The sequence below is a fragment of the Fusarium oxysporum genome, chromosome 3 (genome assembly GCF_000149955.1).
Source record: "Fusarium oxysporum f. sp. lycopersici 4287 chromosome 3, whole genome shotgun sequence".
NCBI classification, from domain to species: Eukaryota; Fungi; Ascomycota; class Sordariomycetes; order Hypocreales; family Nectriaceae; genus Fusarium; species Fusarium oxysporum.
This window is the reverse complement of record NC_030988.1, coordinates 845,595-872,798: the sequence shown is the minus strand read 5'-3', so window position 1 is coordinate 872,798 and position 27,204 is coordinate 845,595. Positions and strand designations below refer to the sequence as shown.

General features: G+C 47.9%; 11 protein-coding genes across 11 annotated transcripts; 3 read left to right on the top strand and 8 right to left on the bottom strand.

Moving 5' to 3' along the window:
* Positions 1–446: 446 nt before the first annotated feature.
* Positions 447–1,034, top strand: FOXG_12506 (uncharacterized protein; the record flags this gene model as incomplete). Its single annotated transcript, XM_018392303.1, has 3 exons — positions 447–499; positions 626–776; positions 909–1,034. 3 exons carry the CDS (start codon positions 447–449, stop codon positions 1,032–1,034), a joined length of 330 nt encoding a protein of 109 aa, XP_018251899.1.
* Positions 1,035–1,780: 746 nt separating this feature from the next.
* FOXG_20956 (uncharacterized protein) lies at positions 1,781–3,712 on the bottom strand. Its single transcript, XM_018401283.1, has 2 exons — positions 3,589–3,712; positions 1,781–3,536 (listed from the first exon to the last, which is right to left on the bottom strand). The coding sequence occupies exons 1-2, from the start codon at positions 3,704–3,706 to the stop codon at positions 2,902–2,904; spliced, it is 753 nt and encodes a 250-aa protein (XP_018251898.1). The 5' UTR covers positions 3,707–3,712; the 3' UTR covers positions 1,781–2,901.
* Positions 3,713–4,079: 367 nt separating this feature from the next.
* FOXG_20955 (uncharacterized protein) lies at positions 4,080–6,524 on the top strand (the record flags this gene model as incomplete). The annotated part of the gene is made up of 3 exons (XM_018401282.1): positions 4,080–5,186; positions 5,236–5,674; positions 5,734–6,524. The coding sequence occupies 3 exons, from the start codon at positions 4,080–4,082 to the stop codon at positions 6,522–6,524; spliced, it is 2,337 nt and encodes a 778-aa protein (XP_018251897.1).
* Positions 6,525–7,304: 780 nt separating this feature from the next.
* Positions 7,305–7,400, top strand: FOXG_20954 (uncharacterized protein; the record flags this gene model as incomplete). Its single annotated transcript, XM_018401281.1, has 1 exon — positions 7,305–7,400. One exon carries the CDS (start codon positions 7,305–7,307, stop codon positions 7,398–7,400), a length of 96 nt encoding a protein of 31 aa, XP_018251896.1.
* An 811-nt stretch (positions 7,401–8,211) lies between these two features.
* Positions 8,212–9,889, bottom strand: FOXG_12505 (uncharacterized protein). Its single transcript, XM_018392302.1, has one exon. The coding sequence runs from the start codon at positions 9,819–9,821 to the stop codon at positions 8,577–8,579; it is 1,245 nt and encodes a 414-aa protein (XP_018251895.1). The 5' UTR covers positions 9,822–9,889; the 3' UTR covers positions 8,212–8,576.
* Positions 9,890–10,588: 699 nt separating this feature from the next.
* On the bottom strand, positions 10,589–11,086 carry FOXG_20953 (uncharacterized protein; the record flags this gene model as incomplete). Its single annotated transcript, XM_018401280.1, has 1 exon — positions 10,589–11,086. The coding sequence occupies one exon, from the start codon at positions 11,084–11,086 to the stop codon at positions 10,589–10,591; it is 498 nt and encodes a 165-aa protein (XP_018251894.1).
* Positions 11,087–11,678: 592 nt separating this feature from the next.
* FOXG_20952 (uncharacterized protein) lies at positions 11,679–12,834 on the bottom strand (the record flags this gene model as incomplete). The annotated part of the gene is made up of 5 exons (XM_018401279.1): positions 11,679–11,772; positions 11,829–12,114; positions 12,171–12,254; positions 12,308–12,338; positions 12,394–12,834. 5 exons carry the CDS (start codon positions 12,832–12,834, stop codon positions 11,679–11,681), a joined length of 936 nt encoding a protein of 311 aa, XP_018251893.1.
* A 2,156-nt stretch (positions 12,835–14,990) lies between these two features.
* Positions 14,991–16,647, bottom strand: FOXG_20951 (uncharacterized protein; the record flags this gene model as incomplete). The annotated part of the gene is made up of 6 exons (XM_018401278.1): positions 14,991–15,053; positions 15,111–15,301; positions 15,385–15,571; positions 15,632–16,071; positions 16,306–16,416; positions 16,470–16,647. 6 exons carry the CDS (start codon positions 16,645–16,647, stop codon positions 14,991–14,993), a joined length of 1,170 nt encoding a protein of 389 aa, XP_018251892.1.
* Positions 16,648–20,965: 4,318 nt separating this feature from the next.
* On the bottom strand, positions 20,966–21,299 carry FOXG_20950 (uncharacterized protein; the record flags this gene model as incomplete). The annotated part of the gene is made up of 2 exons (XM_018401277.1): positions 20,966–21,191; positions 21,259–21,299. 2 exons carry the CDS (start codon positions 21,297–21,299, stop codon positions 20,966–20,968), a joined length of 267 nt encoding a protein of 88 aa, XP_018251891.1.
* Positions 21,300–21,497: 198 nt separating this feature from the next.
* FOXG_20949 (uncharacterized protein) lies at positions 21,498–22,211 on the bottom strand. Its single transcript, XM_018401276.1, has one exon. The coding sequence runs from the start codon at positions 21,757–21,759 to the stop codon at positions 21,598–21,600; it is 162 nt and encodes a 53-aa protein (XP_018251890.1). The 5' UTR covers positions 21,760–22,211; the 3' UTR covers positions 21,498–21,597.
* A 2,993-nt stretch (positions 22,212–25,204) lies between these two features.
* Positions 25,205–27,189, bottom strand: FOXG_12504 (uncharacterized protein; the record flags this gene model as incomplete). Its single annotated transcript, XM_018392301.1, has 2 exons — positions 26,948–27,189; positions 25,205–26,890 (listed from the first exon to the last, which is right to left on the bottom strand). The coding sequence occupies exons 1-2, from the start codon at positions 26,969–26,971 to the stop codon at positions 25,205–25,207; spliced, it is 1,710 nt and encodes a 569-aa protein (XP_018251889.1). The 5' UTR covers positions 26,972–27,189.
* Positions 27,190–27,204: the final 15 nt, after the last annotated feature.

Genomic DNA, 27,204 nt, shown 5'->3' with positions numbered 1-27,204 from the left:
TTTTGTTTTCTTGGAATCACTTTCATTGACCTACTTAGGAAAAAACAAGGAGCGGATCGCATTGTCGCCTATTGGATAAGCAGTATGCTAATATGCTAATGTTCCATAGCTAGAACCTTTCCCACCCGAAGAAAAAGTTGCCGTTACAAAGACGCTACGATAGACTAAACTGAGGAAGAGGAATTTGATGGCGAATCCGGGAGGAGGACGTAAGCCGTTTGTCTATCACGATCTTCCTTTGATACTTACGGATCTTAGTTTTGATGTAGAGAAAATCACGTGTCACAAGATTGAGGAAGATGTAATTGCCATTCTCAGCCTTACGGGAGTTACCTTTATGACTGACATCTTTTCAGGGTAAACTATCGTTTCTGGTAAAGTGGAAGGACCATGAAGGAGAGACCTGGGAGCCCGTGGAGCATTTCAAGTAAATGCTAACTGTACCCATGTTATACCTCGATCTTCCTACTAATATGCCATGTAAGGGGAGTGGGCGAAGGTAGTCTCGACGATTATTACGAGACGATAGGTGGAAAGATGAACCTCATTGCGAAGTCACACGGCGTCTCCAGGACTAAGACGCCTCCCACAACAACAACAAAAAAAACGCTTTGACGAGAAAAAGGAAGCGGCAGCGAGTCAAAACGGGCAACGCTGATAGTACGAGTGAGACGTCGCCGACTACGGAAAAGGAATTCATTCTTCCTAATGGTTCGTGGGACAATGAGGTCGAAAGGATTGATGCTTGTTTTGAGGACAGCGATGGAGATGTGATGGTCTATCTTCTCTGGCCTAATGACAAAAAGACTAGGCACAAGAGAAACCTTGACGTAAAAAGTGTCCACAAAAGGTCACCCGCCACTTTCTCACACCACTGGTTTCTCAGGATTTCTACTGACATGATCTAGCTACTCGATTTCTATGAGAAATACGCCAAAGTTCCTCGTGAAGATGAAAATATGCCGGGGGATACTTTGGAAGCGGTTTCATCGCAATCCACGGCAGAGAAGCTGAGTCCTCCTTCTAAGTCATAGAAGGGCGAGATCCAAACGATCGTTGACTTTGGGAAGAACGACGCTAGGTTTCTGGAGTTTGTTGTTACCTGGAAAATGGCAAAAAGACCAAACACGAAGGAGCCGCCACCCAGATGTGTTTGCAAAATGTTCTCTTCCTCCCCTTACTCACACTACTGGCTTGCTAGGTTTTTGTTCGCTAACATGGCTTAGATAATTTAATTTCTTTGCAGTCATATCGCATTTAAAGAAGAAGAAGAAGAAGAGGAGGAAGAAGAAGTCACGGAAGATACAGTAGCATGCGGGCGGTTTAAAGCTGTCACATTCTCGACTTGCACCACCTAGTCATTATCAAGCAGGAGAAAAAAGGAGGATGACACTTGTGTGAAGCGCACAGAGGTTCCTAGCGGGTTTCCTCTGATGAATCTTCGGCTATCGATAAGTAGGGATGAGAAGGACGAAAGACTGCCGACGAAGGACTGGCGAGAACGAGTCTCGTGATGGAATTTGCAACTGAATTGTACGTACGATTTGGACGCTGCTATCATCAATGTTTATCGCGCAGTTGGCCCAAATCCATTGTTTTCGCAATAGAGAACAGCAAGCATGTCAGTTGCGGCTAGGACAGTGATATCAAGGATGATCAGTTCTTTGTTAACAGGGTTGAAAACGGTTCACAACTTGACAGATACTTTATATCTTAGCCTAAGCCTCATCTACTACCATCCTTTCATCCTGCGATTGCTATAAAACGATGATTAATATCACTCCAGTCGCTCGTGCCAAAGCGACATCTTCAACAATACCAATTGCTCCGTTCGCTAAACCCATAGCAATCCAGAGATTCGCTGCAAGTATGACACGAGCACCGGTACAAACAGAAAATGTCTTGAGAAGACTGCTGCCAACTGAAGACTCTGGGCCATGCCCCAACAGGTTGGCATGAATGGTAATAGTTAGGGTAACTGTACAGTTGTGTCGTTCTATGTGGCTGCCATTGAACTCTTTGGCTTAAAGATTGCGTCGAAAAATGCGTGAAGTATCATGGCATGTAGTAACTTCTTCTTAATTCAACTTTAATTGCACTCGCGAGAAAAGAAGGCCTCATTGTCGGATAGTTGGCTAACCTTTACGAAGTCCTTGGAGAGCATCATGGAAACGAAACTTGAACATCACCCTGGTGTCTCACAACCTCCTTCAACTCGACAGTTCGATGGAAAGAGTAGTATGCGTTGCGCTTGACGACGTCTACCTTGTCCATGACGATTTTTAGTCACATACAGAGCCTCCATGAAGACATGCGGCAGTTGATGCCCAGTCATCAAGGAGCAAAACACTGCTACCATCAGAGATAGCTATGCTGGATTCTAGGAAGACTCGTCGCGATCGTTATGAAATGGGATGCCCTCAACCGTACCATTCACCTCTCGTCAATAATGATTTGACATCTATGAGCTCGGCTTGGAGACCGATCAGTTCATTACCGTCGACATCCAGTCTGGGTGAGGTGCTTCCGCTGGTATCATCACGTAGGCGTTGGCCGTGTGCGCACCTCGCATCAACTTGAAGCATACTGAGAATACATTTCGCGCTTACTTTCATAGGTTTCTCTTTTCGGCCTTCTGTCAGATTGCTAAATGACGGACTTGTTGGTATTAGAGAGTTACTTAACTGTCCTGGCACCCTTCCAGCTTCCTGCCTATGACGGCATCATATCGCCAACGAGCCGTACCCCTAGCTTCTACAGACTTCCCAACAAGGTGTTTTTTGACCAGACCCATCTGGCCATCTTATCATGGTGCCCGTTCTGTGAGGCAAACTCATCTCAGGATTCCCCTCACATTCAACCCTTGTTGTAGGATGGTCTCGTTGTTTGAACCTATATCTCTCACCGACCTGCTACTGAAAGCCGACATTGCCTCCTATGGCGCGTCATATTGCTGCGTACACTAGAAGCCATACGGCACCCATCATTGGGGCACTTGAAGGGCTTCTCTCCAGTATGGGAGCGGCAATGAATCTTGAGACTGCTAGGTCGGCTGAAGGCTTTGTTGCACGTCGGACAGGTGTGTTTATCCTTTCTTGGATAGAGCGCACATGGCAGATGGTGCCTATGTTGCTGCAGATACGCTCCGGACAGAGCAGGTGCTGATATACTCGCTGGTTGGGGAGGGCGTTGGGAGTATGGGTTCATCTCCGGTGCCTGAACGGTAGGAGACATTTGTGCTGCTGGGTTGGCGTGTTCTGCGTGATGTCGTCGTTGAGGACGCGGAGCAAGAACAGGGGGTGTCGCTCGAGGAATAGCTGTTATCGACGCTTGAGAGTGCGCACCAGCTTCGAATCGTGACGTGGTCTCGCAACATAACGGTCTTGGTGCCGAGCCTGAGCCCGACTGGCGTGATGATTTCGCTGGAGCTTCGAATGAAGCATCTGTGCTCATCGGAGGCGTGGGAGGAAGTCCGCGCAGCGACAATTTGGCCCACTCTGATCCATCTCGGCCATGGCTACATGAAGAGTGAGCAACTATGAGAATGTAAGTGAATCAGCCACATATGGAGCTAGTAGCGTCACTGACCTTCGAAGGGAGGACAATGTTGCCTTGAAGTCGGAGAGGACTTGTTTAAAGGTGAGCCAGCATCGGCCAAATCTAGGAGGTTCGAGATCGAGGGCAGAGAGCACCTTTGGTCCTCCATGCGGGTCGAAGGAGACTGATACAGGTAGAGCCAGGGTCCAAATCCATACCACGAAATCCACATATGGATCCATAATGTGGATCCATATCCATTCCATTCCATTCCACGTAGGCTTCAGCTTTTCCACATCCACGCCACGGAACCCCTTCCACATGTTCCACATGTGGAAATTGTGGAAAGGAATGGAAATTTAGGTGGGGTTTGAAAATACCTGGATTTCCTTGTGAAATAGCGCATACCCTAAGTACTTTCCATAGCCAATAACAACGCAATAGCAACAATTTTCCACTCCGTTTTACCCGTACACAAAGTTCAAACAAGTCTATTCTAGGAGGGTTTACTATTACTCACGCCCTGACTACTCCAAACCGAAATGGCCACCCTTCATCCTACCAAGTCAACCACACCCGTTCCAGAACGTACAGAAGAAGACAATCAACGACTCTTTCAGCTCTACAAAGGCTGGACCTTGACGGAGAGAGACGGCCAAGTGCGTCAATGGGTATATCAGTTCGGCTACGATATCCAGCATGCCGATAAGGGGGAACGCCGATGGGTGTGTTGCCTTTGCATCAAGCAAAAGCGGCCGAGGCCAAAGAGTTACGCCATCAAAGGGTTGCAGAACGCTGAGGGTCACCTGTACACGGACCACAATGGCATCATGGATCCGACAGGCAAGAGGCAAAAGCCTACAAAGGCATCCGAGAAAGCACATCAGTCCATTGCAACAATCCTACAGTTGAACCCGAAGGAGCCGAAGGAACAAGATTTGATCAATACCTTGATCAAACGTTTCGACAAAACTGTATTCCAGCAGAAACTTGTCAACTGGATTGTCAACTCTAACCAATCCTTCTCGATCGTCAACGATCAAGATCTTCGAGACATCTTCAACTACCTCAATCCATCTGTCGAGATCACAAAAGCTAACATTACTGACGTGACCGTGCGTGCCATCGCAGAACGAGAATTTACCAACAACATGGAAAGAGTGAAAGATGCTTTGCGAAAGAGTCCGGGACAGATCCATATCCAGTACGATGGCTGGAAGTCTGGTAACCGACACGCCTTATACGGCATCACATGTGTGTTTCGGGATTCAAATAATCGGCCACAGAAGTGTGTCCTCGGACTGCCTGAGCTTACAGAGCGGCACACAGGCGAGAATATCGCCGGGCAGATTATCGAGATCATTCGGGAGTACGAGATCAGCGATAAACTCGGGTATTTCACATTGGATAATGCCGGTAACAATAAAACCTCGATGGGGGAGCTTGGATTAGAGTTTGGCTTCGACTGGGAGAAGCGATGGGTTCGCTGCGTTGGCCACGTTGTCAACATAGTAGTGAAACAGATGCTGTATGGCAAGAACCCGGATGCTTTCGAGAAAGAGGTCTTCGAAGGACTTCACACGGCAGCGAAGGAGCATGAAGTCTGGAGGAGGCGAGGCTCTGTTGGAAAATGGCATAACTTTGCTGTTGTAGGTGGCTGAGTCCCCGGCTTTATTTGTTATACTCACGAAGACCTAGGAGGTGAGCAGATCGGACACGTGGACCGATATGCTCAAGAAGGTACAGGCTGTCGAGAGCCAACTCTCTGATGACGCTCAGCTCAAGAAACACCGTCCAGTTGGAGTTGTGGTCGACAATGCTACCCGGTGGCTTTCTCAATTCTCGATGATTGAACGCGCTCTCCTCTTGAGGCCATTTTATAATTCTTTTGTCCAGAGAGCGTCAAACGAGTGGGAGAAGGTCAACTTGACGAGAGCTGGCCACATCAAAAAGGGCTCCAAGCTGCCCTTCTTCCTGAAGGAAGAGAATCGCATGACACCTGATGATTGGCATGTGCTCGGGACTCTTTACGACATTTTGCTTGACTTCCAGCTGGTTGTGAGAGGCCTTGAGGGCGATGGACAGGGAAAACACCGGAGAAAGGTCGAGGAAAACGAGATCGACCCTCCACTGTCTGGTAAGCCTTAGACTTCTCAAAAGCGGCCCGATTCTTATTTTAACAGATGGCTTGTACAGGAACAAGCTGGGATCTTATTCACGCGTACGAATTTCTTCTCGAAACCCTCGAATCCGCGAAAAGAGCAGTCGCCAATTTTCCGCACGGCCATCACCTCGCTGTCAACATCAACCTGGGTTGGCTCAAATTGAACGAATACTACGAGCACCTGAATGATAGCCCCCTGATCTATGGCGCTGCAGTTCTTCATCCTGCCTACCGGTGGGCACTGTTTGACGATTTGTGGGGAGACGACGACGAAAGACAATTGTGGATTACCAAGGCGAAGGAGATGGTCCAGGATCTCTGGGAGAGAGAGTATAGGGACCTGGAGGTTGATGACCCAGAGATTGAGTTGCCTGCCAATAAGCGGCTGAAGACCTCAAGAAACAAGTTCACAGCGTGGCGCACAAAGAAGCGAGGACTGACGACTGGAGGGATTTCTGTTACCGAGTCGCCAATTCGATCCCCAGCTCAATCCCCTAGGTCCTCAGTTGGCGGTCTGGATCTTGATGAATACGAGCAGTGGCAGCGTGATATCGAGGATGCTGATGCTTCTGTCACAGATCCCTACGAATACTGGCACATAAGGCGACTCAAATACCCCCGGTTGTCTAGGATGGCCTTGGATCTGCTTACTGTGCCACCAATGTCAGCCGAGTGTGAGAGGCTATTCTCGACCACTGGCCGCATGGTTACCAAGAGCCGCAATAGGCTAGATGCCAGTACAATTGGGCTTTGCCAGACACTACGGAGTTGGTTGCGCGCCGGTTTGATCGGGTCGCTAGATAGGATTCTAATGGACGAGTGACAAAAACATCGACGTCACCAAGGCATGGATGCGATCCACTAATTACCATTGTTAGACAAAGTAGGTTTCCATTCCACAAATTCCACAATATGGATTCATTTCCATAATGGATCCATTTCCACCCATTCCACATCGAAGTTATTAGTCAGCATCCATATCCACGCCATATTCACAAATGTGTCGTGGAGTGTCGTGGATTTGAACCCTGGGTAGAGCGGGCGATAGAGTATCCTGCCTTGTTGTTGGTCCTATTTTTCGGGCATGAATGATGAATTTACTGCATCTCTTTGCGGCTGGTTGCGCGATTGATCAGAGCTTTTGCAAGATATTGTCCGAGACTGTTCGATGAAGCTATCGGGTGAGAAACGGAAACACTTAGTTATCTGTTCGCATGCCTTGCAGATTTTTCACGTCGCATTCGATGGTTGCGAGGAACCTTTCAGCTCGTGCTAAGCATTTGATGCTGTAGATGTTTAAATGCTTAGTTGAAGGAATGATAAGTTAACGATTACAAACAGCCCAGGGGGTGTTGTTGAACTACAGGAACCGCTAGCAATTGCAGGATACTACAAGACACGTGTTTGCTGGCTCCATGAGTTAAATTACCCCGTCACACCTTGTAGATCAGCATCGCGCCTGAACGAAAAGCTGCGCGCAAAGCCCCTATCTGCTCAGATGATCGTCTAATCGCATATGGGCCTGAAACGAGGGACGTTGGTTGTTAGAGACAAAAGCACTGCCCGCTGATTGCGAACGGCTAGACATGGAAAGGTGGATCTGATGGCTAGCAGATCCAAGCTCGCTTATTTTAGCGTCGCATACCGGCCGCTGCATGCTTTGGAGGCTGATTATGGCGCCTTCCCCACCGGCAGCTAATGCAAGGATCCACGTCGGTCACGCTGCCTTGTCCTTTCTACCCGCCGAAACCGACGGATTTAGCAGGGCTAACAATTAGACACCTTTGGGGGCGCCAAAGGGTTAGCGTCGAGAGCAGGGATTGTCAGTCGTCGGAGCAAACGGAACGATGCCAACCGTATCTTGGCAACACGGGTCTGAGGAACGAAGCTTTTTTTTTTTTTTTTTTTTTAAAAAAAAAAAAAAAAAAAAAACATCCGGCACGCTAGTAGTAGCATATACCCGTCTGCAATGCCTAGCTAGCCGATACTAGGTAGATAATTCTTGCCTTCAGATGTAAGAGTAAGGAATCTGACGATGAGCCTATGAAAGAGTGGTTAGCGAATGGACCGCGAAACTGGCTAATGTGCGATAACAAAAGAATGCTGCAGTCAAACGGCACACCCAAAGTCTATTGGTGCAAGAACCTTGGGCGGCTTCACAATCTATTGATGGGTTATTCTCAGCCTCTAATAATCTCGGCGGCTATTGGAGACGCCTGATCATAATAGAGATGGGGGCTTGTTTTCCCCCCTCTGTACATTGGCCTCGGTCCAACGTGGTATGCATACGGAGTATTTCTTTTATCTTTCAGCCTAAATTTTGTGTACGAATACCAACATGACAAGCAACAAGGCCTAGAGGCATATATACCATTGAACATTTATCCAATGTCGGCTTCAAACTAAAATGTCTCCGACTCGCACGGCTCTATTTCCATTTAGGTCGTGTTTATATCTTCAACATCAGGTAGACTTCAACACTATACAGCGCAATTATAATGCAAGTCAATATCAGTAAAAGACATTAAATATACGGTAAGATTCCTATCAAACGCGAAACCTTAAACCCTATGATGACAAGCTCTTTTGCAAGAAACGCCAGGATCTCAGCATAGGCCCCAAGGAGGCTGCCGGAACTATCAATTGTTCACCCGATGAATCGCGCAGCTTCAATTTTGACCCTCTCCTCATGCAACGCCGCGATCATCACATTCGGCACTTCCAAGATGACTCAGAAACAAGTGACGCGAATCCACCATCACCCAATCAAGAAATGCCCAACTTAAGCCTTCACAAATACCCCGCTGGATCTCAGCTCATACTGCGATTGCTGAAGACTGGTTCCAGATGGAAGGCCAGAAATGCCCTGTCGCTGCTACTTCTTTGCCAAGCGCCGCACTCGTCGGCTTTGCACCCGGGGATCTTGGTTGCTATTACGCCAGCTGTCAACTGCTCGCTGGATAAGACCTCGCTTGCCTTGAAGAGAATCGTTGAGTTCAGCTAAAGCCCAGGCAATGCGGTTACATTCTGTCTCATACATGAGTCGCTTGCCTCGATACTGTTCCTTGGGGCAGTACGCTCGGGGATAGACGCAATTTCTTTCCTTAAACCGTGGGGATAGCTCATCGGTGTTAACCGACTCGATGTCGCACCGAATGTCGTATTCCATCTTTACCCTGTCTCTAGAATACTCAAACTTAATCCACTGAACACCGTTACTGTCCTGTCGGAAGACCAAGGGTGTTGTAGCAGGAATGGGTCCGGGTGCTGTCCTGAGGTTGAGCGCGGGCGTCTCGTTTTCAGGGCTCTGCAGCTCTCCATTTTCATCTTTTCCATTTGTAAAATGTCCATGCCTTCTTTGGTGCTGGTGCAAGTTGTCTTGCCTATTGCGATACTCCTTTCCACATCCAGGGTAGTCGCAGCGAAAGACTTTTGGAGGTTTGTCCGAGTGCTTCAATTTCATATGTTTTGCCATGCTGCCCCGGAACCATCTAGGATCGCCTCTAGGTTCATATTTGCATAGATGGAATTGGATCTTGGCCTTGCCTACATAGCATGCAGATTGTGATACTGATGGAGTTGGCAAGGGCTGCAAATCAATGTCCAGTGAATTTGCTTCGGTCGGATTAGCCTTCATCAAGATAAAAAGGACTAGGGTATTCAACGTACCACGATCCGCAGTGTAAGTTCCAATAGGTGGTTGCGCTCGAGTTCTTCTTTCCTTTTCACCCAACAGAGGTTGACTCCTGACGTCGATCGACGCTGGTCGCTCTTCAATCAGAAGAATTTCTTCAGATACGGGTCCCGTGTCGTCTTGTTCTATGCGCTCTAGCTGCATAGCCGCTTTATCACGCTCTTTACCAATGCGGGCCAGCTCAGCCTCGACTTCTGCAAGCTCCTCAGCTAGTCGGGATCGAGATGCTTCCAGTTGACGATGCTGTCCTTTGAGGTTACTGGACTTCATCTTTATTTCCATGGCTTTGAGGTAGTTATCCTTCGTCTTATTGCCGTCGTCGTCACTGTAGTAGAAGCTGGTCCACGAATCGCACCCCGCCTCACCTGAGAAGGGCCTTTGCTCTCCCTCAACGGGAACGGCAGAGATGTCACCTGCCGTGGCCATCTTTTGAGCAGTCGGCACCTCTCAATGGGCAACTGCACCCTAGAAACAGAACCCGGTTCATATATTAGGAGAATTGAAGTGAGGATGAAAGTCAATATACCGAGCCAGTCGGATGGCCAACAAGCGAAAGGGGGATCATATGAAGCAATCGATCAAATGAATAGGCTGTACGAAGACATAGGATATGGCGGCCAGGCTTTAATTCTGATACTTTACCGTAGTCTGAAAGCAATAAGCATCGAGTACGTCGAGGGGGAAAATGAAATTAAGGAGAAAGCATGGATACCACCATGATACATGTTGAGCGGCTGGCTTTATGACGAATTGACTATCTGTATCCTCCCCCTGTCATTGGCCCCCGTAGACTGCCTCAACTTTATGCTCGGCTTGCTGATCAAGCAGGGGTACCTGACACCAACTCGGACTAGAACCGTACAGTGATCAATGTCTGCCAAAACATCCTAGCCACATCCTAATGACCATCTCTTGCCACGTTGAGTAAGTTGGCGTATCGATAGCACTTTTGCAGGATCTGTTTATGAACACATAGAATATTGGGTCGAGGTTTTCAGAAAAGGCAGTCGGGTACAGAAACATAGAGACATATCTTGCAGTATCTCGACTGTGAAGCGGAGAAAAGAGTGCACTTTTGCTTCTTTATTGACCCGAGTTGCGATCCCTCCTATAAACCAAGGATCCAAACCCTTGCAAGGTCGCGTCCCGAAATGAGTATCAGCCATACCTCATACGGTCCTCTGCGTTTACGCCTAACGAAAGTAAGTCTGGAGACCAAGAGACCCCTTGTTGGCATAATCCTTCCTCGACAACCCGCAGGCTTGTTCACCCGGCCATGTGTGACCCAGTAGTGAACGCAGCATGATCAAATGTGCGGATTGCCAAACGCTGATTTGTAGAACTGCACCATCGAAGTCATTTCCGGAATGGGAAAGTTGAGGCTGCTGGACGTGGAATTGACGAGAGATCGATCGGGCTTGGCGGCACAACGGTACAGTTGGGTTGAAAACAGGTCTGTGAGGGCATGTTGCTAGCACGCGATTCAAGAGCAAGGCTGTGCTCTTAGATGGGCGGGAAAGAGGATTTGGAAAGATGCATGGAGTCGATGATCGACGTCTTGACAATCTTACTTTCGTGGCCAGGAAGTTCGCCGGTACCTCCGTCCTCGAGGAAATCGAGAATAGAGAAGTGTGCGCAAAAGACAAAGTTGTTGATGGTTCGGACGAAGCCCTCCTAACGCGCCTTGCCATCTTGCTCTGTGCACATTAACTCGTCTCTTCTGATCGCTGGCTTGACAAAATGACTCTTCTTGTGATACTCAACAAGAGCATCAATGGTGTCTCCGGTCCAATTGTAAGCCACCCCGTCTTTCTAAACCGTCGACAAAAATAACATAGGCTTCTATGTGAAGAATCTCGTATGATAGGTAATCCTCTGCGTGCGGTAGCATAATTGATGCTAGACTCCAAATGGCGTTTGACAATGACAGCATCTTTTTGAGACAGCTCTGGTACTTCCATCCATCGCTACGAAAACCTTCCCCTTCATCGGTTCTTTTGATAGCTTGATTGAACCATGGCTCAACCTTTGAGCCTAGATGACAACAACAGATTGTGGTTGGGGGGCGGATGTGGCGGCAGATGCTGGCACAAGTGGGCGAGGCATATGGATTGATCAAGCAAGAGTCTGATGAAATTCGCCAAATGCCAAAGAGCGTTGTTATTGGACTGACTTGGTAAATGTCTGGTTGAGAACGGCAAAATAGTCTAAGAAATCTGTAGAAGCTGATTGAATACAAGTTGAGCAAGTGAGACATATACCGGAATAAACAGCCATTTCCATCTATCCGGCCCCATATGGGTCTCTGTGATACCACTCATCCTTGTTAGCAACAAGATGTGCAGCTCCCTCGAATAGCGCTTCGCTTCTGGTAGTTCTGAGAAGGCATTGTGAGCACTGTCCAACAGATATAGTCTGGTGAATTTAACCTACTGTAATCTGGGTGTCAATAGCCGGATGTTGTCTAGCTTTTCTAGGACATGTTCGGTGAGGGCTTCTACTTTTTCATATTCTCCAGTTAGAACGATAACCTGGAAAGCCTTACGCTGGCGTGGAATTGCGGGGCGTGAGAGACGTTCGGCGGTCAAATCGTCGCTTTCTATTGCGCTTTCAATTCCATCTTGTATGGCAAGCTTGAGGGAGTCCAAGTATTCCTGTTCTTTGATAGTAAAACGTGACCGGAATCTTCTGTCGAGACACGTCGATATCCGGGAGCGACCTGGCCAAGATAAAATTAGACATGGCACGTTTACGTTCTACCCACAGGCGATTTACTTCGAGGTTGTGAGCCCATTCGGCTTAACAACAGTGGATAATCGTAGTCGACCTTATAGGTGTACACATCTAGAATACCGTTGCCTTGATGCGCTTAGCCGCCAAACTGACATCAAAGTGAAGGGTTAGGTCAATACCTGCGTACAGATGAATGAATACATCACCACTCTAAGATGAAGTCAGTAGAGCTTTGCGGGCAAGTTCTGGAATTGGCATGAATCACCATGAGCGAACTTTTCATGGTCAGGTCGTACATCATACAAATCTCTGACTCGGGAAAGATACACAGATCTCTTGTGTCCTCGGTTTGTGGAACCTCTGCAGCGACTAGAGCTTTGCGGATACAGAACGACATAGTTTGTCGATGGCTTTCTGACCACGTATTTGGATAGCAAAGCACGACCGCCTGGCGGCAATCATGATTAAGAAGAGCCTTATTGTTGACCATAGACTTCATCTGTTGCGTTAAGAGATCCGTGATGAGGTCTGTGGGGTCCTCGCTTTGAAAACTCCAGTTGCGAAAATCATTTTCAGACGGCGGATGGGATTCAAAGAAGCCGACGTGATATTTGTCGATAGTTCCGTAAGAGATGGCAGCAGATGCCGAAGGAAAGCTTATCATAATTATGAAGCGACCTCGTCGGTCACCCTCATCCCGCGCCATGACCTCAAGGTTGATATTTCTTGGCTATAGATGGGAAAATTGGATGTCTGTTGGATGTGCGGAGGCAAACAACGTACTTTCGGAGACTTTATGTGTCTTTGGCTGTGCAAGAGCGAAGACTTTTGTAAAGCCTAGAGTAATCTAAGGTTTATGTTTTATAGAAATAAGATTAGCTCAGAAATGCTTGCTGTTGAATTCCAATGCTTTTAGCTTTCCACATCATGGGCCCGTCCAATTTTCGCGATTGCACCCTGTGACCGGCCAGATTGGGAAGAGAAAAACAATTCTACTACTACAATATGTCTGGTATTACAGGGAGAGCCGAAAGGAGTGTCCGCTTTCCTCAGCTTCGATAGAATCGTTGTAGACCGTGGGTGCCGCCATCACGCGTCGTAAAGTAGTATTCCTGTCCGGAATAGGTTCGTGTAGTCCTTTTACACCAGCGAAACGTGGGCACTCCTTTCGGTCATCCCTGTACCGCCAATTGGTGCACTATTGTCTGCTCCAGAAGCCTCGATGCCCTCGCTCCAGCAACTATTGTATCCTCTGACAAGTATTAGCGTATTATCTCATCCTTAGAGACAAGTCTAGACCTCCTATGACAGTAAGACGTATCCATTGAATAGGCAAGCTTTTCTTTGAAACTATTTTCCACTGTTTTCGCGATGGAGAACAGCAAGCATGTCAGTTGCGGCTAGGACAGTGATATCAAGGATGATCAGTTCTTTGTTAACAAGGTTGAAAACGGTTCACAACTTGACAGAAACTTTATATCTTAGCCTAAGCCTCATCTACTACCATTGACCTAGGTCAGTAATTAACGTTAAGCTTCAGGTTGCGGGTCATGGCTTTTACATCTTGGGTGCAAAAGCTTCACTCAACGCAACGACACCACAATATTGGTTCACACGATGGAATATAAACTAAGGGACTTAATAATACGGAAGATTTTATTTTATTGAGAAAGTACCGTATTGAGCACTTGTACCTTCGCTCTGAAAGAAACAACATGCTCTTTGTAAAGTCTAGGGTGGGGCCCTCTTGATACATGGGCTGTACTTCAAAAAAACGATTTTTGTCAGAAATAGGCCGGCTTGTAGGTGCGTAAGCAATTTCTAGCTGGTCGAATGAAGTATTTAGAAGCGCCGCTGCTGCCTGAATTCCGGGGCCCAAATCTGGGAAAGTGGGGAGAAACTGACAGTGCGAGCCGTGAGTACTGTCACTCACATCGATGAAGTAAGCACGTCAGTGGGCCCACTTTCAGTATGAACATGAGTGTACACAGTGCAATCGGCTACTTATGCTCGGCGTGTGGGGCTTTGTTTTACACACAAGAGTTATTGTAGGAGAGGAAGGTGCAAGTGCTCAATACTATAGGTCTTGATTACCTGGTGCGCTTTAGATCGGTAAATTGGAATCGAGAAATAACAGCTACAGGGTAGTTATCGATCAGAGCTGTATCCTTACCCTTGCCCGCTTATAGCCAATCATTATTTGTTTAAAAATGGACGGTATCCCCCTGTCATCCGCTATAGACCCAATGAACGTCCGTATAGCGTCCCCAGCCCTGCTTCGACCCACTGAATTCATCTTATGCAAGCCACAAATTAGGCGTGCATAGCTGACATAATATCAACAGTCAAGCCGTGTAAGTTATTCATGTCAGCTAATAAAATACCCTGTCGAAGAAATTGAGCATTACATGGCGTAAGATCCACACTTGGCCAGTCTCAACGCGACGTTACTTTTATCCTTTTCAGCCTTGAGGTTCCACGGTAGTTTTGCGAACCCCGAAAGCGTGCACGGACGAAAAGATTGTATTACGACGCAATGCTGGGGAAATTAGAGGGACGTCTCGAGCGGATGGACTATAACATGTGTATTGTGTTTGTGAAAATATAGACGCCCTTCCAGATATTAGCTACAGGGTCAATTCTGATCAGCCCCTATTGCTAAAGCTTAATGAGCACGACGAATGTCTTATTTCCCCGCCCTGCGCAGCGCTTGATCATGGAAGCATTGACGGCATCCAAGGCTCAGGGGGCGCAGTCTATAGATGGCTGCGGGTTGCGAAGCTCAAGTCTTTTGGGCGTCTGTACTTGACTTGGCGTAATGTTTTACTGGTGGAGGATGTAAAAGGTAATCGCTTTCATGGTTCATTCTGTCGCCGGCTTGGCTCCCACCGACCAGAGAATAACAGCAGCGACGGCGTAGAGTGTCTGGGTTTAGGGTTTAGCGGGTATAACTACGACAGCTTAGACAAAAGAATAACTTACGCCACAAGTATAGTAGGGTATACCACCGGCGAGAAAAGGTAGGCCGTCTTGCAGACTCCATTGATAGAGTGGGTAGAGTGCTCCAACGCCGACCAATGTTCCAAAACTCTCAATTGATGCGATGAGCATTAGGGTGGATCCCGCATCGTGGCCTTCGAGCAAAGTGGATGCAAAAGCAAGTATACTCAGGTCTGTTACGACGCCAACGGTATTGATGATGAGGGCTTCCGCAGTCAGAGAGCGATATCCGCATATTGTAGTTTTGCAGGCTCACCTATGGTAATGCTATCGTATGACCCAGGGAGGCCGATCGCTAATGCGCCAACCGAAATGAACAGGATGGCAACTTTAGCCTGCGCAAGGTTGATGTTGTCAGATTGTTTGGTGTACGCAGTGTGTAGCCCAGTAAAGACGAAAAGCGCGACGCTAAGAACGGTACGAACAAGCCAAAGATGGTCGGCCTAAGGGTTTAAATTAAAGTGAGCAGCTGCCGCCCCACGAAGGTTACGGCGGTTTCGTACCTCTGTAGGACTTACACCGTGTCTGTGCTGGATATAAGTTGTGAAGAGCGGACGGGTTGATTTGCAAAAACCCATGAGGACAAAGACTCTAGGGAGAAATTTCAGTTCTCGGCTTCTAAAGAGAGAGCTGCTGCCGCAGAGCCAGGTAATATGTTCTGACGCAGTCATATGGCTAGCTGGTGCGTCATCGCCACGCAGGATTTGTTGCCCGTCGGGTAGCAAAGGACTCGTCTCATTTTGGCTCGATTCCTTCGTATCGGCATCCGTCTGCCTCAAGAAGATAATTATAGCATACGTCATGATACAACAAAGTCCAGACAAAGCACCAGGCAGAATGTGACTGTGCTTGGATAGGCGAGATGCAGAAAAGGAACCAAGAGGTTGGGACAGGGCTACGATTGCCCCTGTCATATAGTAGTAAGCAAAGCTACCGGTCGTTACTATGGTCACATAGATGGCTGTGGGACAAGAAAGGGAGTGGACAAACTGATGTTGAGGTTTCTGGCTATGAAGTACGGCGAGCGTAAGAAATACTGATCCATGGGACCCTCCTCCGACACACTTGATCAAAGGGCCTGCCGTAGCAGCTATGAGAGGCCAATTGTGACCCAAGAGGACTGCCACCGTTAGTTTTCATCATGTTGGGAAGGTCATTCTCAAGGCGTCCGTACTACTCGAGGATGTGACGATGACGGCAGCAAGAATGCTCGTGGTATTGATGATCATGGCGCAATATTTCGACCTGATGCTGAGAACGTAGCCAAGGACAAACTGCCCTATCATATCTTTAATGATCATTAGCAGTGGGAGTGACGGCGCATGGAACGTCAAGTATTACCAGAGACTCCTCCGAGGACAATGGCACACGTTCTCAAGTTCCAAAAACCAGGCTGCATCTGGGAGTCATTCGCAAGATTTAGCAGCTGATTATCGGTTACACAATCGGCCAAAGTCAATAGACCGAGGCACGCCAACGACGACAAGGCCGCCGTCCTATTCCAGCGTTCCATGTCCATGATGGTGAACTAGAATGATGTTGCTCGGAGGTTGAGAGAATATAACTGTGTGGTGAGGGGAAAGAAAAGGGGGAAAGAAAAGGAGGGAATCGAGGGACGGCGACGAGAGGTGGGGTCTCCAACCTACGCAGTATTCTTTAGTTGGGCATTCAGGTATGTAGCTGTGCAAAGAATGGCTGCAGTATGAGGGGTTGACAGTCTGGGGTAGAGCGAGTGCCATCAACGGCTGAAATTACATTAAAACCCACGTGGACGCCCAACATCAAGCCAGTCGGAGATACTCGAATCGCATTATTAAGTTCACATATGAGTTGTAGCAGAGTAAGTTTAATTATGAAGCTGATTAAGTTTCGCCATGAATCATGGACCGGGCTGCTCGCATATGGCCTGCCTCATCAAGCGAAAGGCGCGTCATGTACAGGCAAGAAAAGAAGGTCCAGTATGATATCCGTCAGCACAATCAAATCCGCCTCTCGCAAAACTATCTCTAATATCACAGTGTAATCTCTTTCATCTGATGTTGAAGCTGGCTCCAAGCTCGTACAGACGATACTGAGTATTCCGCGTAGGGGCTAGGAGGACGGAGGCCATGATACCAGATAGAACCTTTGGAAGGTATGAGAGGAAGTGCAGGCGTAATTGACGCCAAGCAAAGAAGATGACAGATAATACCGCATCGAAAGGAGGTAAGTACAGGTTGCGGGAAAAAAGATTGATGATTTTTGGCAACGCTGGGCGCCTTCCTGTTGAGGGAGAAGGGGTGGATGAAGATTGATTACATGCGCAATATACCGCCTTTGATTCGTTGACATGTAGTGTGAAGACGATTCCTGAATCACTGCGGGTTTTTGGGGAGCAGTGAGACGGATGATTATTGTGCCGTTGTGTGTATACTTACGTGGAGTTGTTGGAAAATGTCACTTGGACGGCCGATAGAAGTGTATTTATTAGGATCATGAATAATTGTGGACGATGTGGCAGGATAGTTTTGCCATATGAAGAGGGTTCATATGAAAAAAATAAGGCGGTTATGTCAATCACACTGACTTTTGTTCACCGCTCAATCGTCCCATCGCTCTGAGTATTGAGGCCAAGAGTGTGAGTAATACGCCAGCAGGGTCTGCCGAGTTGCACATAGGGACATGGCACTCAGCGCAGTGGCGGTTTCTGGAAGACCTGGTTTCACGCAACGATGGTTCTATGGATGGGCTGCCGTTTCTACCTGCTATCATCGCCCAGGGACATCAGTGGAGTTTTGCTGCCACGGCAAGAACGGGGCAGAAGACGGTCTTGTGGCTTCCCTTCCAGTTTGGTTCGACAGATGATGTGATAGGTGTTTATAAGGCTGTCTTGGGGCTTCAGCAACTATGTCATTGGGTTGATGGTGTTTTCTGGCCATGGTATAAAAGAAACGCACTGGGTATATCAGAGGGTGGGCGTTGTACATCATAGCTCTGCTTCCAGCATCCGTGGGTAGCATAGAGTTTTGTGAAATCTTTTATGTATTTCTGTATATTCTACAAGATATCCAAGTCTACACCCCGTGTTGGAGGCGCCAGTCGGGTTAGTTTAAAATTGAGGTTTGGAATTTCGCTGTCAGTAGACTAGTCCATTTTAACTCTTAGCGTTCGTCCCATCCAACCAGAGTCTTGAGGTTACACGCTAACGCTTTTCGTCTCTTCCGGCTATCGTACTAGCTTGATCAGGATTTAACAGAGTCGTCCAAACCAATAGCTCTGCGGGATTGATTCATCTCGCTTGCCGCTAAATCGGGTCGCTGATTGGTCAGAGTCCCGAACATGAAGGTTGTGCTCAGAGATGTAATCCATAAGCTTAAAAGCTGAAACATTTCGCTGGTGCAGAAAAATCAGAAGGACGCTACGACGGGCGCTGATGGCACCCGCGGTCTACAGCAATTCTATCGAAATAGGGGAAGGCGGACACCCCTTTCGGCTGTCCCTGTACCATCAGGATTGGCGACACTATTATTAACGTAGATATTGGTTAAGCTCCGCCCATAGAAACACTTCTCAGCCAGAACTCATCAGGAAAGCACCCAGTACAACAGTCTTCGCGTTTAGAATACTTGAAAACTGAACCCAACTCCTCACGCCCTGTCTTCTACTTCCAACGTATCAAGACAGTATCGGCCTGTTTGTGGGGGAAGTCGACTCTAGTTTTCTTTTTGTACTCTTCACTCCAGCGATTGAATTCTTCATCTGTCGGATCTCGAAATTGGTCACGTAGAGCTATCTAAAGTTAATTTCATACGTTCGTATAATAACTATGGGAACTTTACCTTCCATTTGTGTACTATCTGTGATCGTGCGCGAAATGTGTTCATCAGTCGTGAATTGTTTATGAAAAATAAGATAACCCAATTTTTTGGAAGTTTCCAATGATGCCATGTTGGGAAAATCAGATTTTTGGTCGAAAGGGTAGGTGATGGTGCGGCCTAGAGAGTTTGAAGGCGACGGGGCCTGCCTTATATGCATGAAAGTTACAGAGCGGCATATGGATTGATCTGCTGACCAAGTACCGTACGTCAAAACGAGAAATTAGAGGTCAGGGACTGCTCTGCAGTCTTGGGCGGCTCGAACCCTGGTAGCGACGAAAGAATCCACTGTTACCAAACGACGGAAAGACCTATGAGTCCTAGCAGCAGCTCAAGCATTACGTACCTTGAACAGAACAATAAGCGCCTATAATAGGCTCAAAGCTCTAACTCAGGCTCCAGCATTATTGGATTTCCCGTGGAAAGTTTCGCACTATGTACCGGGGAACTAGGATCACAATTGTAAAAGCAGAGATGGCCACACCGCTAGCCGCTAAATCTCACTTATCGGTTCAAACCCAACAGCTGATACCGCAAAGCTTTCCTTTCTTAGACTAGCGCAATTTGAGTGATGCGACACATTGCGTATAACTGGCTGGCTTTGACTGTTCGATGCCTTTGGGTGCATGGTATTCCAGGCTCTGGAAAGACCATTCTTACATCGTGGTTAATAGAAACCGTCTAAGATCAATGCAAGAAAGCGTCAACAGTAAATGCACCTTGTACAAGTGCTTACTACTACTGTTACTTCAGCCATCACCAAGACGAAGCAGCGCCGTTTCTTATAGAGTCATCACTCAGCTCTCCGGACGCGGTGGGGAACCGAGCACTCCTGAACTGGACAGATTCTCTAGGTCTTTAGCTGCGTATACATTGTGATCGACGCTGTCGACAAGAACAACCCCCGTGACGCCGTACTGGAAGTCATTCGTAGTCTCGTCATCGATCGAAAGTTTCTTAATCTTCAGATCCTTATCACGAGTCGCGAGTACATCGATATCGAGCGAGTGACGGAGAAAATGTCCGTCTCCGTCCCAATGTCATATGAACGGGTCGAATAGAATATTCGCTTTCCTGTTCAGTCAAACAACAAAGTTCTGAACCTGGCCTAATGATCTTCTCCTTGATGTTGAAGATGCTGTTAGTACCCAGGTAAAGGGAATGTAAGTGTTTCACCACACTGAGACTGTTTCTCTGTTAACAAGTTATAGGTTTCGGTGGGCTCGATCGTCAACTACATGAATTGCAGCGCTTGACCGGCGAACGTGATGTTGTCAGCAAAGCCCTTGAAGACTTCCTAAAGACTTGGATGAGGCTTATGGCCGGGTCTTTCTTTGGGCACCATAGGAGGATTGGCAATTTGTTTCTCATGCTTTTCAATGGCTTTGGTTCCGTGGCGAACCTGGCACTCCCTACAGTGGTACTCCATCCGTTCTTCTTTTAGATGCAATTAAAAGTAGTACATCACGGCCGGACTATCACAACAGCCATGTCCTTTACAATTCAGAAAGACTACGGGAGCTTTGTGGATGTCTCATTACTAGTCTGGCAGACTCTATATCCTTCGCGCACTACTCGTATTTTCTTGACAAAGTCGCTTCGCAATACGCCTTGAAAATGGAACCCTGCATGGTACTGTTGAGGATTGGGTTACCACAACCAAAAACCACTTGGAAACATTCTGGTATGAGCGTCTTTAGCTTGTCGTCTAAAGCTGTATCGTCGACTCTGCTTCGGTTCATGATCATTTAGGAACAGGGGTGCTGCGCGAATCAGATTTATCAGCTACATCAGTGCCTGGCGACATGACATTTTGCCCTGTCTCAGGACACGGGTCACTTGGTGTGATTGCTTCGAAACTCCGATCGATCCTGAAACCGGCAGTAACTATGTGTTTCATAGCACGAATACCAGCGACTCTGTCAGCCAACTACACGACTAGTTCGTTACGCAACAACAAATACGCCTCCTGCCTTTCAGGCATCAGAGATGAACCCAGACCAGTGACAAGAACAGCACCTGCTCCGTCTTGAGCGAATCCCCAGCAATATCACCGCTATCTAGACCCTTCTGGCGCACTTCATAGAAACTAGGATGGATTGTACATCTCAAGTGCATTTGCACGACGTGTGGCAAAGCCTTCAACCCGACCCAACAGTCTTGGGACCCATCGCCGCTCCCACACCTGAGAGGAGCCCTTCTAGTGCCCCTATGATCGGTGGGGTAAGATTTCCAGCGTACACAGCGACATAAAGCGTCAGGAGAGATACTCTTACAACTTCAAGTAATAGGTAGGTGATTTGAGGTCGACAGACATGTACAAGGGACGAGCCGGTTCTATGAAGAGGCGCGGTTATGAGAGGAAGCCTGGGACGAGTTTGTCTCACAGAACGAGCACCATTACAGAATGATCTTAAGGTGACGACCAGGATCTAGCCGTTCGATCAAAGGGCTAGCAGGCTGTACGAGTCAGGACAATAATGTCGCGGGCCAAAGGGTTGATGAGTTAGTTTGAGTCCAGTACATTCAACATATTTACGTCAACCCTTCTGTTGCTACATTTTCTAGATAGCCAGGCCTGCAAAAGGTTCCAATAGAAGACGGCACATTTCCTGCTAGAAAACATCGACGGTCTTCATCTTGACCTCCTCATCCGCTGTGTCATCCACCATCTCGGCTTGCTTCCTCGAAGGGGCACCGATTCTTCCCATACCGAACACAAAGACGACAATCGTGGCCAAGCCAGAGCAGAGCAAGACGGTCGACGTGAAGAACATCAGTTTGCATCCCCCTATGAGTCCAGGATGGTGGCCAGTTTATAATGTAGTGTTCAGTTGCATGTCAAGTACATTGTGCGAGCGGAGACACCGACAATCGCCAGCGCCATGACGATACCTGCCGCACTCGCGATGCCTCTGACTTGATCGCCATGAACTCTGTACGATACGATCACCGGCAAGGCACCCCAGAGCATTTAGACGAGAAATATCGTCTCAAGGATAAGATATCCTACGATTTCGCTTGCCTCGTTCCCTAGTCCCAGATCGTCCAGGGCCGACGAAAGTTGGTTTTCAGTAGACCATGCCATAAAGCTCGTGGCCGACGGCATGCGGACTAGAAAAGCCAACTGGATGATGTTGAGAATGGGTGCAAGCTAGTACCGTCCCAATCGGAACAGACGCGTAGTCGCCTCCAGGAACGGATCTTTGTGGATCGACCAGACAATGAAGGTCTGATGGGCTATCGCGATGGTGACTTCTCGATTTTGCACAATAGATAGCCAGGCCAGCAGGCCTCTTCTGCTCACAGTGCTCGTCCAATATTACAAGCCCTTCGAGCCTGGAACGTCAAGCAATGCGACATATAAGACATTGGTTTCATCACCAGTACTTTCATTCGTTCGACACATCTGCAGCTTGACACAAGATGGTACAGGTATTTTGTCGCATTAAGTAACTGGGCAAGTTATTCGACTGTTGCTTCCTTAATGAAACTAGAAAAGACCGGAGCTGTTTGTGTTTGTGGAGGACGTTATATTTTCTTGGCCTGAGATAGCAGAGATATATCCCTGTCACGGTGACGTTTTCGTTGAAAGTACGGAAACATAGGCTACAGCCGAAGGCCAATCAAATACCGCGGGAGACGCCAGTCCCGCTTTTCTTGCCTTAGCGTCTATACTACTGGGAGTCTTGAGTAGAATCGGCAATGCAGATTCTGACTCTGGCCTAGCGTAGAGACGTTTGTAGACGTCACTTGAGCTAGCGTTTTGAGCCCCAAGCCGTCTCATTCGGTCGCGAGTCGCCTATGTCAGTTTGAACACACTGAAAGCCCCAGTGTAGGTTAAATATCTTGGCAACGCTTAACAGAGCTCAATCAAGATCAAGTCAAGGCACAATAAAGAGCTCACTTTACTCCACTCTTTAACGTAAACGCTAAATACTTCGATACCTCTGATCAACTAATTAGAAAAAGATCTGCGAGCAAAGATTATGTCAATATGGGGCGTGCTCACTGTCACCAGCATTAGTCTCGTGGAAATGGGAAATACTGTCACCCTATCACAGTGACTAGCTTAGGGCCTGGCAGTCAACTGATGGAATACAGTACAGTACAGTAGCAAGAGGCGCGCTTCAGCCCTCTGGAGGAGCGGAGCATCTGGCTGACCGGCCAACTTCGATATGGTTCGCTAGTTTGCGCGTCCCTTTATCAAGCGCGCAATCATTTCGACAGGGAATTGGAGGCCGGGATCTTCTTCTCCAAGAACCGAAATAGCCGATCGGCCGCCCTGCAGGGAGAGAGTATGGCGGTGATCGCGTGGAGGAATGATGTTATTTTTAGACAAGCGTCGTTCATGTGGGATATTGGATGTCCAGTAATGTCCTAGTGGCGGGGCACCTTAAAAAGCGTCCCGGCGATTTCAGTCTCTCAAAAAGATGCTTCTAACTCTCTTCCCTGTAATCTAATAAAGTTGGCTGCTCAGCCTGTGCTGATCTTTCCCAATCAGATTAGCCGACATGCCCTCGTGACCCACCTTGGCTCTCTCGACGACGTCCAAAGTTACTCAGGCGCTAGGTTGGGGCTGATCTCTCCTCATTTGTCGCGGGGGGACTTTTTACCAGGTTCCGTATTTGACCAGGGGCATGACTCTACGTCATCATACCGGATTTCAAGCTGAAATGTGAATAGTACCCTCTCGTTCTACCTAGGAGGAAAATCACCATCAGATGACGCAAAGTGGACGCCAAACATGCAGGCAGTCCATGCAACTATACGATTTGCGACGGCCACAGGCCGACTCGACACACAATACTGAAACCAGATTGCAAGGATCACACCTATTTACTCCTACTAATCTACTCACACTAAACACCAAACACCCAGTCTTATAAAAGCGGACATCGCTTCAGCCGCCGTTGATAGGACGTTTAACACTTGAAGAATAGCCTTCAAGCTAGTTCGCTGGCTATGCTAATAAATCACAGGAAAATGCAGGGAGCCAATAGGGTAGAAGAAAAAAGCACAATCAAGGAACAGGCGCATTATGGACTCGAGGAGGCCTATTTCAATTCATATGGTGAAAAGCAGGGTGCAGTCTGGGCGCTGGGAAATACGGACACAGATTGAGCAACGTGTAGCACAGCACAGGCTTGGAGAGGCGAGGACGAAAGCTAAGCAATGTATGTACGGATTAGTGGCTAGTGCCCTATCGGCCAAAATAAGCCGCCAGGCGTAATAAATTGTATTGTATTGTGAAAGATACCCTACATCAAGCGGAAACAACATTGAGTTCTATGGTAGTATCCCAGACGAAAAAATATAATACGGCTTTGGCTTTTCTCCATCTCCACTTGTCTGACCAGTGTTTTATACCAAAGAGTAACTTTTGACATCTCTATGATGAGACCCTCGGCAGGGGCCTCGAAGAGCGGCCGGAGGTTATTCGGGGAATATCCCCTCTTTGACGATCGAAATTATCCTCTGTAAGAAGAAGAAGAGACCTAACAAGAAGACTAAAAGGAAGAGGCCTAGAAGGAAGACTAAGCAAAAGGCGCAGGCAAGCAAGCGGCTTTGCCTACGCCTTTGATGACAGCTTGCTGTTAGCATCAGGGTCTTGGATTTCTTTACTCTGGCATAACCCCAAGTCATGTAGATCTGTCAAAACATATATCTCCCAGCAATGCGCCAAATAGAACATCTACCTAGTATTAATGACAATGGAGAGCTATAAATGTTAAAAACGACTTGTATATACAAACTGACAAAAACGACTGCGCCACAAATTGTCAAAAACGACTGCGCCACAAATTGTCAAAAGCGACTGCGCCACAAAATTGTCCAAAATGAAAGCAGCAAAAAAGAAAACCAGCGTAAACTCAGTGCGTGGTTACGCTCCTCGCCAGACATTCGGCTTCCAGGGTAACTGAAAGGGAACAGCCGCTAGTGATTCCTGGTTAAATAATAATTTCGCCATGTCAAGGAAGCCGGCAATGCTATTATGATCGGCCAGCCATCATTGACTCAATCTATCGCCATATTCTTGATCGATTCACCACATAATGTCGGCTCAATCAGTTTCCCCATCCTTAAGTTCAACCAGCACTCTTCATTCAGCCCCTAAACGTAGGATAAGACACATGTAGCTGTAATGTGAGATATATAAACAAACCAGTACATTTAAGGTATCACAACACGTAATCGAAAATTCTCTAGGGACGAAGTAGACTACACAGCTTTCTCCTTCTCCTTCTCCTTCTCCTTCTCCTTCTGCTTCTGCTTCTGCTTCTGCTTCTGCTTCCGCGTTGATGTCGATGTCGTTTTCGGCTTTCGCTTTGGCTTAGCCTTCCCTCCCTCTCTTTCTTCCTCGTTCTCTTCCTCCGTCTTCCTCTTCCTCTTCTTACTGGGCAGTGTATGGACAGCATCCTTAGTGGTAGCCGTGTCGCTAACGGCAGTAAACTTTCTCCCCAATCTCCCTTCATTCCTATCCCTGAGAGTTTTGATCGTTTCATCCGATAGTCCAGCCTTTCTTTCCACTGTTCGTTTGTGTGGTTCAGCTCCTTCTATTTCTACTGAAATATCGAGTGTTCCGTCCGCCTTTATAACGACTTTCAAAATAAAAGGTGTATCTTTTTTCATCTTATGATAGAAAGAATAGAGGGAGATATTTTCTGAGAACTTTTCGCTTTGCCCTTGGCATATGTGAAGCTCGGTCTCGTCATCGTGGCGAGCCCATAACTTTTTAACCTTGGTACAAGGAATCTTTTCGCTCTGTGCTGCCAACACTTCTATTGTGTCGTCTTCAGTTCCGATGCTAATGCGCTGGCCCAGCACTTCTGCGACGGTAATTTCGTCGCACAGCGCAGCGTAAGCAGCCCCTTGGGAGACAAGTGAAGCTAGGTCGATTAGGGGAAGACGCTTGCTTCCAAACTTTCTGGTACACCAGTCTTGAAGCACCGGGTGATAGAGAGTGCACCCCACTACAATCACACCGTCAACCCGTCTCATGTCCGGAGCGGCTTGGTCGACAACTTTGTTTAGTCTTCCAAAGAAATCCTGGACGCCCTTCAGATCCTTGAACACGTCTGTCTCAATCTTACTAACTTGACTGCCGTATCTGATACGCATAGTGCCGGACGTGGTATGCTTGGCCGCCTCGCACGCAAGGCGGCGCTCGTGCGGAGAGAGACCGTGATCCACCTTAGCATCGAACCAATCTTCCAGTGCAGTGGTGAGATCTCCCCCTCCGGTGTAGTTGTCCCCAGATATGGCTTGAACGTCGAAACTCGTTCGCTCGTTGTTGGCATAGACCAATGCGCAGTCGGTGGTTCCGTCTCCAACGTCAACGACGAGAAAATAGTTTCCCTTCGTATCAGGGTATCTGCGGGAAAACCCTATCATTGCTGCGGTTGGCTCGTTGATGACTTTCGCATATGAAAGACCAATGATTTTGCACGAGTCCAACACGGCTTGGCGTGATAGATCAGTGAAGTTGGCTGGTATTGCGACTACACAGCGGCCAACCTGCTTACCGGTAGTTTCCTCAGCGCGCGTTTTCAGGTGATCGACAAGTAGGGCATAGGCCTCCTCAGGTCTTACTTCCTCCTCGCCAATCTTATGGACTGGAATCCCCTCCTCGTTGATCTGAAACTCCGTATCCGACTCCTCGATGTGCCTTTTCAGCTTCCCATCTTGAGGATTGCGACGGCCCATGAACCGTTTGGACCTTCGAATCAAATGGCCGCCCTCGCTTGGTGCCGTGATATCCATCGGAGCCACCAGCCATTGGCCCTCCTCAATCGCAATGGTTGAGGGTACTGTCTTTCGGTCGCACCCAAAATCGAGAACTACCGGTTTGCCATCAGCGCCTATGTAGGCGGCAGCAGAACTGAACGTGCCAGGGTCCAGGCCAATCTAGACTAGTTAGCATTGGGGGAACAATGAGCACATGAAGGATATTTGGGCGGTTACGGTGAGGTATTCTTCTTCGGCCATCCCTGCTACCTAGTTGTAGCTGTTGTTTTTGCTAGAGGAGCAGGGCAGAGAATGAGCTCCTGACGGATTTTATAAAGTCTGGGTCGCCGGACCAGTGGCACAGTATTTGCCGACCCGCCCCCCACCGGGTATGCTTACTGCAGTTCCGAAAAAGCAAAACCCGCCTTTCCCCTTCGCTCCTCATCAGACCCAGCTAGCGTGCACACCCTTGTTGTTCTCTGCCAGGCACGGGC

What these genes read in the sequence shown, in the direction of transcription:
- FOXG_20956 (XM_018401283.1), bottom strand. Translation starts at nt 3,706, where the DNA reads ATGGAGGACCAAAGGTGCTCTCTGCCCTCGATCTCGAACCTCCTAGAT. An exon ending in ACATTGTCCTCCCTTCGAAG is followed by an intron (nt 3,537 to 3,588) that starts GTCAGTGACGCT and finishes ACATTCTCATAG; the next exon opens with TTGCTCACTCTTCATGTAGC.
- FOXG_12505 (XM_018392302.1), bottom strand. Translation starts at nt 9,821, where the DNA reads ATGGCCACGGCAGGTGACATCTCTGCCGTTCCCGTTGAGGGAGAGCAA.
- FOXG_20949 (XM_018401276.1), bottom strand. Translation starts at nt 21,759, where the DNA reads ATGTTCTTCACGTCGACCGTCTTGCTCTGCTCTGGCTTGGCCACGATT.